The 10,114-nt window shown below is 39.4% G+C and overlaps 1 protein-coding gene across 2 annotated transcripts in view; it reads right to left on the bottom strand.

The window, feature by feature from the left end:
* Positions 1-2,028: 2,028 nt before the first annotated feature.
* SLC26A5 (solute carrier family 26 member 5) overlaps positions 2,029-10,114 on the bottom strand; it is a 29,694-nt gene continuing 21,608 nt past the window's right edge. Inside the window, exons 11-18 of one of the 2 annotated variants that reach the window (XM_019451248.2) lie at positions 9,988-10,083; positions 9,673-9,779; positions 8,528-8,597; positions 7,919-8,011; positions 7,131-7,238; positions 6,257-6,457; positions 5,597-5,651; positions 2,029-4,294 (exon numbers count right to left, since the gene is read on the bottom strand). In XM_019451248.2, the coding sequence (XP_019306793.1) occupies positions 4,110-4,294; positions 5,597-5,651; positions 6,257-6,457; positions 7,131-7,238; positions 7,919-8,011; positions 8,528-8,597; positions 9,673-9,779; positions 9,988-10,083 (915 nt within the window). In that variant the 3' untranslated portion in view covers positions 2,029-4,109. The remainder of the gene's footprint in view (positions 4,295-5,596; positions 5,652-6,256; positions 6,458-7,130; positions 7,239-7,918; positions 8,012-8,527; positions 8,598-9,672; positions 9,780-9,987; positions 10,084-10,114) is intronic. The other variant, XM_019451249.2, reaches the window with a different exon arrangement.

Genomic DNA, 10,114 nt, shown 5'->3' with positions numbered 1-10,114 from the left:
ATCTAGATTAGCATCTTTGTATCCCATTTTAAAAGATAAAATACACACTCGTTGGTAACCCCCTCCACCTAAAATACGTGTGTGTACGTATACATGTGTATATGCGTGTGTATGGGCACACGTGTATGTCATAAATAAATCAGTGCTGATAAAACACAGAGTTGATGACTCTAGAAAAATGCTGTAGTGCTCTTTAGAAAATACTTTTAAAAAACACTGTAAAAATGTGATGGATTTGTAAAAATGTAATTTCCACAAAGCTCAGGTCATCTGTTAACATAAAGTGAAATGAAGAGCCTGGTGTGCCTTTTTTCTCAAAGGCAGATAAATTTTTGAGATGCTCAGGCTTCATTAAACCCAAGTCCATAAGCAGGCAGGTTACCTGCTACAATGCTAAGTTCTTGAACATTCTGTTGTTGGGATTTGAGCGGTTTCAAAACCCTCCCATGCATTTTGGTTGGCTATTTGGAGAATTAAGGTAGGTACTTCTGTCACTTCTCAACCCAACTTTTATCTACACTCAAACCGTATTATCACAAATCTAAATATATGGACTCCTAAAAGCATTCCTGAAAGGTACACTAAAAAGGACCAACAGCAGTTTTTACACTCAAAGCGCACAGGCTCACACCAAGGAAGTTTTGTGTGATCTGATAATTTTAAGTTGATTAATATCTTTAAAGGGGCAGACGTAACAGATCAAGCCTTCCCTACCACATTACATACTCCCTTCCCTCTCCCTCAGCCTCCGCAAGGGCATACGCCACCCCATCCCCACATCCCCCAAAACACAGAAAAACACACCTACCCATTCCAGGGCAGATTCTTTGGGTTTGTTACCCACTCCATGCACACACCAGGGAAGACTCATTTTCCCAAAATGTACCTTTGGAGGCAGGTACCTCCTTTCTCTGTTAAGTAGGTAAGAATACAGGATCAAACCACACGGAGTTACCTGAAAACTATAAGGGTTTTAGGGGTTACCTGAAAACTATAAAGTGAACTCCCAGGGCTTGCAGAGGATTCATATCCTTGTTTCTCTGAGTCCCACTGCAGATGGGACTGGCAAATGGGATCCCACTATAAGCTGCCATTATACAGAGTCCATATCTATGACATGAATTAATTTTCTGGGCCCTGGTTCACAATTGTTTACATATTCCATCCATCCATGAGGCAGAAATCAACCACTATCCTATCATGTAGGATTTTAGAAAGACAACTTCTCTATATGGGACCTTCCTGAAGACAGGGCTCTCCCATATTGCCATAAAATAAGACCAACCAAGTCCCTAGATCTATCATTGTGGATTATGCTCATTTTGACAGGGCAGTGAGACTGAATTTGAACCAGGGTTTGAGACACATAGGAAGCACACGCTACTGGCTATTGAGCTCCAGAAAGAAGAACAAAGAGGCAAACTTAAAGTAAAAAAGGTCAGGAAATTTTCTACTATATTAAGTAATTTTAAGTAAAACATTCCAACATATTTACATATAGATAAAACATTTTGAAATGCATTCTTACATCCTCAGAGGCTCGCTGAAACAAACAAACAAACAACTTTCCTTAAGACTTCAGTGCTTTTTATGTACATGGTAAAAATCTATTCAAAATAGGTTGAAAATTAAGGAACAGAAAAGTTAAATACAAATCTGTAAATACAGATAAATACTATTTTTTGTACCCTACTTTCAATCTATCAACAGCTAGGATGTGAATTTCTGTATGTAAAGCATTTGATGAAGACGGGTGCTAAAGTCAATGCAATGAAGTATTTTATAACATTGTTTAGAATCTTTAAGTTCTGCATTAGTGGCGGAAATGGTGCAGGCCCTCGTACAAAAGCTTCCACTAAAGCTGAGGTGCTACAACTACATGCTCCTTCAGAAGGCAGTCTTTATCAGAATGCAGATGTATCTGATCTTACGTGTGATGATTGCAAAGGAAGTAGCTGGGTGAAAATCTCATTTCTTTCTAGATCTCCATTAAGTACTGATTAGAAAGGAGGTGGTCCACTTTAAATTAGTAAAGTCACTGCAAAATCTGAGAGTTAAAGCAAACAAACCATAGGGTTTGGTTGGAGTTAGACCCATGCTAACACGACTCTTTCCTGGGATCTGCCCACTTTTCTCCTGGCAGTGTTTTCTTTATGAAAACTAAAAAGAAGTCAGTAAGAAAACATACTTGAAAAACGGACTGTTAGCAGGAAATCTCAGCAGAGGAGGTTTTAGGCAGGTTGGCTATTACTTGTGCTTTGATTTGGAGTGAGGTAGTACTTAGAACTACAAGAGCAAGACCTTTTTGATGACGAATTGGCTTAAAGTTCTCCCCCCACTTGAACAACTATGAAGACTGCCTGAAATAGGCATTTTACTCATTCATAGGCTTACCCTCCCTGGGTCTGATAAGAATTAACTGATAACTATTATGGACTTCCAAGGAAGATACTAAGTTATATCAAGAAATTAGCTTTCTTAAATACATGGTCTTTAAGGTTACTTTACTATTAGCAGCAACAGAAGTTCTAGGGGCGCCTACTGGTCACAGTAGTGACAAATGAGCACCAAAAAGAATTATTATAATGGACTGAGGAACATTAAAACTGTAAAAATACACGAGCCTATGATTACACTGAAAAAAAGAGAAATGTGAAAGAGCCTACTATGTCATTGCCCGTTAAACCAGCTCCTTACTTTGAAGTTGATAGTTAAATGGAAAAAATAAAGCATTTAACCTGCCTTTCCAGTAAGAAAGGATTGTATTTAAGGATGACCAAATAGCTCAGGTTGAGGAGGGATAGCTGTAGTTTACAAAGAAACAGCAACTAATAAATGCTGAAGAAATGAGAGAAATGGAAAAAAAAATCTCAAGCCTTAATAAAATTATTGATTTAAGCAAGGATTATCACTGTTAAAACCTCTGGGTGAATGGCTAATGGGAACTGGGCATTCATTCGATGCCAAAGGAAAACCAGATAGAAAACTCACAAGTCACAATGGAGAAAACGTAAGTGGGGGATGAGGCTATCGGCATCATTTAGTGGTAGGTCAACTAGATATTATGTGTTTTCTGATGTGATGAGATTTAAAGCATGTGTCTCATCTAGGATATATTCCAGCAAAAAAAAAAAAATGTTTTATTCAAATCCATGAAGCTTTTAGATAAAACTTTTAGATTACAGGTAATTCAGGAAATAAAGGGACAAGCGATATAACACCTTGAAAGAACAAAATGGGGATTCTACAGGACAACTGCCCCAGTCTCTCTTCAACAACTCAATGTCATAAAAGGGACTGTACTGGATTAAGATAGACTTAAGGGACTTGAAGGGACATGACCAGTTGTAGTGGTAGGTCACAGAATGGATACTAGTCTGGACAGACCAAGTATAAATTTGAGGACAACTGGGGAAACCTGAATATGATCTGAGGTAAAAGTATTCCAGATGAGGAAACAAGGATTGTTGACTGAAAAATGACTTACAGAGCACTATGTAGAATATGATCTTACTCTGGTTAAAAAATGTAAGTATATATGCACAGAAAAAGATCTGGAAGGATATGCCTTAAGGTGTTAGTGATAATCTTTGAATGGTAGCAATATAATGTTTTTAGTTTATTTTTTCTATTCTTTTTATTGTACTCATAATGCTTCTTTAGTAATAAAAGGTTATTTTTAAAGAACTTCTAGAAAACTGAGGGTGTGCCCCTTCTGTTAGTTAGCTCTGATTACAGAAAGTCTGTACACCAGCAAGTACCAAAGTAAGGATGCTACCCATCTGGTGAAAGCATATATGATTGGTACATAAAGCAATTAAAGGAAATGACTTCTGGAATGCTCGGCTTATAAAGGTAACACTAAAGGGTAACAGGAATGTCACTGCACAGTAAATGCAGGCAAGAGGGACAATTTATCTTTGAAATAATTCAATTAAAAAAAAAACACAAGTAAGATACATCTTGCTATGTGCGTCATTCACCCTCCAAATCAAACCTTGACTACTAGCATTTACCCTTAGCGGGGGGATGTCTAGTGTCTAGTACTTAAAATGTGTAAGTGAGTAATTTCCCAGAGGCTCGTACCCCATCCCAGCTGGGTTCCTCCTCTAAGCTTCTGGAGTGGCGTTGGGTTCTGAGTCCTCCTGCGGAGGGGCGGCGGTGGCTTCTTGCTCGGCAAGCGCCTCCCGAAGCTGGCTGCCTAAAACTGCATCATGAATGCTGTAGAACAGCAGCTCCTTCAAGGCAGGATTTTCAAAGAATCGATTTTGAGTGAGGTCATTCACAACTTGTGCTATAAAAGAAGAAAGGAAAATTAGCCCACACTTTGGGTATCGGTGTCTAACATTAAAAAAATTAACACTCTTAGGTAGTTTAAATACTACAGTGATAGAGTAAAAAGTGTCACTCCAATCCCTGTCCCCGTGATATCACACCCCCGTTGCAGGAAACTACTTTCTCGCATTTTCTTTCAGTATTTCTTTATGCAGATATAAGTAAATACAAATATATATATTCTTATTTTCCCCTTTTTCTTACCCCAAAGTATCTTTTTAACATTATATATAGATTATTCTGGATATTTTTTACTTTTTTTTTTTTTTACCACTACATGATACTCTATCATGTGGATATACCTGAGTTTATTGAACTGGTCCTTTTCTTTGATGCTTAAGGTTTTTCCAGTCCTTTATTCTATAGACAGTAACCAGTTTCTACAACTGCTTACAGTTGATCAACCACGTACATGTGTCATTTTGAATACATGTAGCACGTTGCTGGAAGTGCTGGGTTAAAGGTTAAGTGCATTTGTAGTTGGGAAAGATCATGCCGCCCTGCCCTCCACAGAGGCTGTTCCATTTTGCACTCCCGGCAGTAGTGTCTATGAGCACTTGCTGTCCCACAGGGTGCCTACAGAGCATGTTTGCAGACATCTTTCCTTTTTGCCCATATGGCAGGTGAAAAGCGATGTCTATGTAGATTTCATTTTCAAGCACTTTTTGGTTTCAACCAAAATTTAATATAAAGCAAAAATAGCAAGCATTGTATGGAAAAACCTAAATGATTTTATAGAACTATGTTTAAGGCAGCCTTTAAATAATCATTAAATGTACCAGCCCAGAACAGTGGTTTATACGCTCCTTCATTCCACATCCAGGTCGGGAGGCCTGCCACAATGGCCCAGTGAAAGGGGTGCCTGGAAGTGGCTAATTTCAAAGCTAGCTTTAGAGTGATTTTCAGAATAATTTTCATTTTTGCCAAAAACAAAAATTAAGAGAAACTCTTCCCCAACTTTTTTTTTTATTGTTTATTTTTGAGAGAGAGAGAGCAAGCAAGGGAGGCAGAGAGAGAGAGAGAAAGAGAGAAAGGGAGACACAGACTCTGAAGCAGGCTCCAGGCTCTGAGCTGTTAGCATAGAGCCCGACACGGGGCTTGAACTCACAAGCCGTGAGATCATGACCTGAGCCGAAGTTTGTCGCTTAACCAAGTGAGCCACCCAGGCGCCCCAATCTTTCCAAACTTTTAAAATGCTATTAAAAAAAGAGAAACAAAACTGAAGTGTTAAAGCTTCTCCCCATTCTAGAAATGTACTCACCGCTGCATCCTGCTAAATACACATAAATACCGACATCTCCATATTCTTTTACAATCTGTAATAATGTTGAAATAAAGTTTAGTTTCTCTTGACTCCGTGCCAGATGCAAGTCTCTTTCTACCAATATGTATCTCCTGATACAAGACACTAGTTCATTCGCTTGAGCTACTGGGCCTCGTAATTATGCATTTTAAAAAATTATGCATTTTTGAGCTAATCATTTAAAACTAATTTTGTATATAATTTTTACATGGACAGTGATCATGAGGGCTCTCAAGGAACTCTTGTTAAATTTTATGTAGGTGGAATAAAGGTACTGATTTTTAGAAGAATCCTCTGTAGAGCCATATCCTGAAATATTCACCAAGAGGTGACTGATGACTGGGATGTGCTTTAAAGTAAAAGCAGTGGAAAGCGGGTGTGGGCTGAATGAAACACGACTGACCATTAACTGATGAACTGTCGAAGCTGAGTGATAGTTACATGGGGCTTCGTTACACAATGCTCCATACTTTTGTATAGTTCTGAAATTTTCCACCATCAAAAGTGGAAAAAAGCAACAACAAAGAATTTTAAGAGTTGAAAAGGGACCCTAGTTCAACTCTCATTTTACTGATGGCAACAGAGATACGAAAACCACTCATTTAAGATGATGCTTACCCCAGCCAGAGTTTTTACGCCAACAGAGTCAATAAAATTGACTTGTGTAAAATCCAGAATGATGGTGTGGATGTTATCTCCTGGGGGCATAAATCTTTGCATTTCTTCAGGAAATGTGCTCTTGATGACTATTGGGGGGTATTTTACTTCGTCATCCTCTTCTTCAGGCTTCGTGGCATCTTCTCCATCTACTTCTGCATCCTGTGAACAGTTACACCAAACCAGAAGTCTATGAACAGCTCACGTTCATTTATAGGGGAAAATGAGTCCCTATATTGTCAAGCTACTGACTCTACCAAACCTTGTCTAAAATGACTGCCACATCCTAGCCTTGCAATGTGACAGAAAAAGGATGTGTACATAACATTCAGTGTTAGTTCAGCTTCTTTTTGTCTCTTCCTCCTCTTGTTTCTGTCCAATGAAATCCACTCTCCTCTGTCATCATAGCCATTTTCTCCCCACTTCTAAAATAGTTCCATGAACTTCAGCATGACCATGAGTTACCATAAGGCTTGAACAGCAAAATCCAGCCTTTGAGGTGTGTGGGTTTTGTTTGTTTGTTTGTTTGTTTGTTTGTTTTTTTACTGTCAGCTGAATAAATCTATATGAAGCACCCATGGTAAAAATTTATTAAGGTACTGTGTGATCTTAATTTAAACAAATGTTTTCCAGGGCTCATATCCTTACTTTTTTCAGAAGTGTTCACACATGGCTGACTTTATTACGTATCTTTAATAATATAGAGGATACTTAGATTGTTTCTAAGCTTTCCTATTTTAGGGGCTTCCTGCTGTGTTAAGGCTTCCATCGTGAATAAAGGTGGGGGGTGGTGCAGATTAAGAGGAGGGAGAATTACAATGAAGAGACCACTCACCACTTTGACTGCAGTTGCATTGGTCATATTTGCATTTCCAACTTCCTTAGCATACTTCTTCATGGCCTTTCTTCTTGCTCCCATTATGAGCGCTGGGTTCACTCCAGTCTTTACGGAAGAACAATATATGCGAAATCATGTCTTGGCTCCCAGGAACCCACCAAATGCAATTAATCTTCAGATCTCCCCATGTGACTGTTTTCTATGCCAAGTAATCCCCCCACCTCTACCTTTCCCTCAGACATTGTGAACTGAGTCACTCTCATTAAAGGAGCATGAGTAACTTTCCTTATTCCTGTGTATATTTAGCAGGATGCAGCAGTGAGTATGCCAAAGTATTGAAGAGAATGTTTAAAGTAACATTTTTCAAACTTACTCTCAGATTCTTATATTTAAGAGACTATGTGGGTTGACGGGGAGATATTCTGTATATTGGGCAGTGTGAAGTTCTAACCATGACCAGAGGAACCCACATGATCTGAAGAGTAGGAAACCTAAAATTATTTTTTCACTATTTTTCTTAAATTTTTTTTGAGAAGGTAGTATATGTATATGATAAACAAGAATGACTGGTGGTGTTGGGTACACAACAGTGTGAATGTACTCAATTCCATGTGCTGAATGGTAAATCTACCAAAAATGGTAAATTTTCTGGGTATTCTACCACAATAAAGAGAGAAAGGGAGAGAATGATATAGTGTAAAAGGCATATGAAGACATTTGAGTGTCCCTCACACCCCTGTCAATCCACAGGTCCCCTCAAAAATAATCCATTTCTCATGACTCACCTTTCTTTTTAAAGCATTGCTATATAAGTCGCTATTTGCATAATAAATTGGGGCATTGATTTGGAATATTTTTATTCCGGGAATTTCTTTCACCTGAGAAAGAAAATGTGAGCAAATTTAACACATGGAAATATTTCAGAGTCAAACTGCACCTACTCCCTCCTCCAACCTGAAAATCAACACAAAAGTCACAAAAGGCCCTCTTACGGTGTTCAGATAAAATTCTGTCACTACCCCACATAGAGGAAGGAGTTCTGAGAAGAAAGCCTTGAAAATACACATTGTCATATTTCTTTGATAACATTAAAAATATTTATTTATTTTGAGAGAGAGAGGGAGGGAGAGAGAGAATCGCCGGTAGGCTCTGTGCTGTCAGTGCAGAACCTGACGGGGGCTCGGTCCCATGAACTGTGAGATCATCACCTGAGCCAAAACCAAGAGTCGGATGCCAAAGCGACTGGGTCAAACAGGTGCCCTGAAGCGCAAGCTTTTCGCTCTGACCACTACACTTCCTTCTTTTCCAGCCCCCAACTTTTCGCCCTACATAAAAATAATAGCTGATCACATGACATACTTACAACCATTTAAAATGACAGAAAAATGTCCTACCTCCTCATATGCATCTATATCAATATACACGTCAGTGTCAGGAAGCTGTCCAAGCACTTTGTAGCTGGGACTGAAGAGAGAGAAAGTGTATTAAAATACCAGTGTGTTGAGGCCCCCGTATGTGGTTCAACCATGAGGTCTGGCATGTTTACATGTCACGTAGGGACTTGCTAGTGAACTCAGGGGCACTTGATCCTTGTATGGTACCTTTGCAGAGGGTTCATACGTATCACAATCCCAGTGCCATCCAGGCCCTCACACCCTGCCCCGAACGTACACAACACACACATACACAGCACATATACCTCACACTACACAGACCGTACACCCCCCCCCACACCCCCCCCCCCCATCGGGTTAGGACAAAAGACTCGGGCATTTAAAGATGGGGGCAAAAGTGAACTGTGCAAAGTTCAAACTATGCCAGGGAATGTGCAACTCAAATTCTCATCCACCGAGTAGACACAACTATCTTCCTACTCTTATTCTTAAGTAGGGGAGGAGTTTTTCTTTTTGTCTCCCGTAAGAGGCTCTGACCCATGGGGGTGGTAGTCAGCTGAAGGTGTGGGGAGAAAATGAAAAATCTCAAATTAGCCTAGAACTTTTCTTCAGTTTGGTTTGAATAGATTTTAAACATTATTTTTGGAGAGTCCTCCTCTTTTTATAGGACAAGGTGGCTCAAATTGGGTACTGTAATGATGACAGATACTATTTGAGTACCTCATATTACCTTATTATATCCAATGTACGAGGCTTATTTCCACTGTTGTGTGGATGAGAAATTGAGGCCTAGTGGAGTGAGTTGTTCAATGTCAGAGGGATTGGCAAAGCCAGAATATGGCTCAAGGTCTTTGATTTGACACTCCATGGTCTTGCTACAATACTCTGGTGTTCTTAGCAGGTATGCACAAATACTGTGTGAGTCAGAATACATAATACAAATGTTAGCTGTTTTTCTGGGTGGATTCCCTCAACAAGCTTGCAGAGAATACACCCTATACGCCTGATACTGGACTCTGGGAATATCACCTCCACAATCAAGATACTTACAGTCTAATGGCATCTGTCGACAAACAGGATATATTTAAAGTCAACACCACAATTTCAGGCAGGACAACCACATCCATCCCAATTTGTACACTCACCTCTGGGTTCTGTAAATCACAGTCAGCAGAGCGATGATCACAGCTGTAATCAAACCATAGTCCAATCCCAGGAACAAGGAGGAAACAAAAGTGGTCAGCCAAATGGTCTAAACAAAAGACAGAAAGATTTATGTAGAATCATGGTAAAAATTTCCTAAGTGTCTCTCTCTCCCCTCACACATACACATAGTACCTAACCTTGCCTAACTCGATACTACATACAATAACTTCACTAACGTAGCTTTCTCACATTTTTATCAGCATCATTCACATGTTGTATGACATATTAACCTAACAATCACCTGTGTTACTTACCAGTTCTATTTTGCTCGTTCTCCAGAAAAAGGGGAGATCTGAGAATTGCATGAACATTCCTTTCAGGTTGACAATCACAATGGCCGACAGCACAGCCTGAAACAGAGCACATGATGCGTGCCTCTCT

The sequence above is a fragment of the Panthera pardus genome, unplaced genomic scaffold (genome assembly GCF_024362965.1).
Source record: "Panthera pardus isolate Hobbes unplaced genomic scaffold, ASM2436296v1 HiC_scaffold_8, whole genome shotgun sequence".
NCBI classification, from domain to species: Eukaryota; Metazoa; Chordata; class Mammalia; order Carnivora; family Felidae; genus Panthera; species Panthera pardus.
This window is presented reverse-complemented; position numbering and strand designations above follow the sequence as displayed.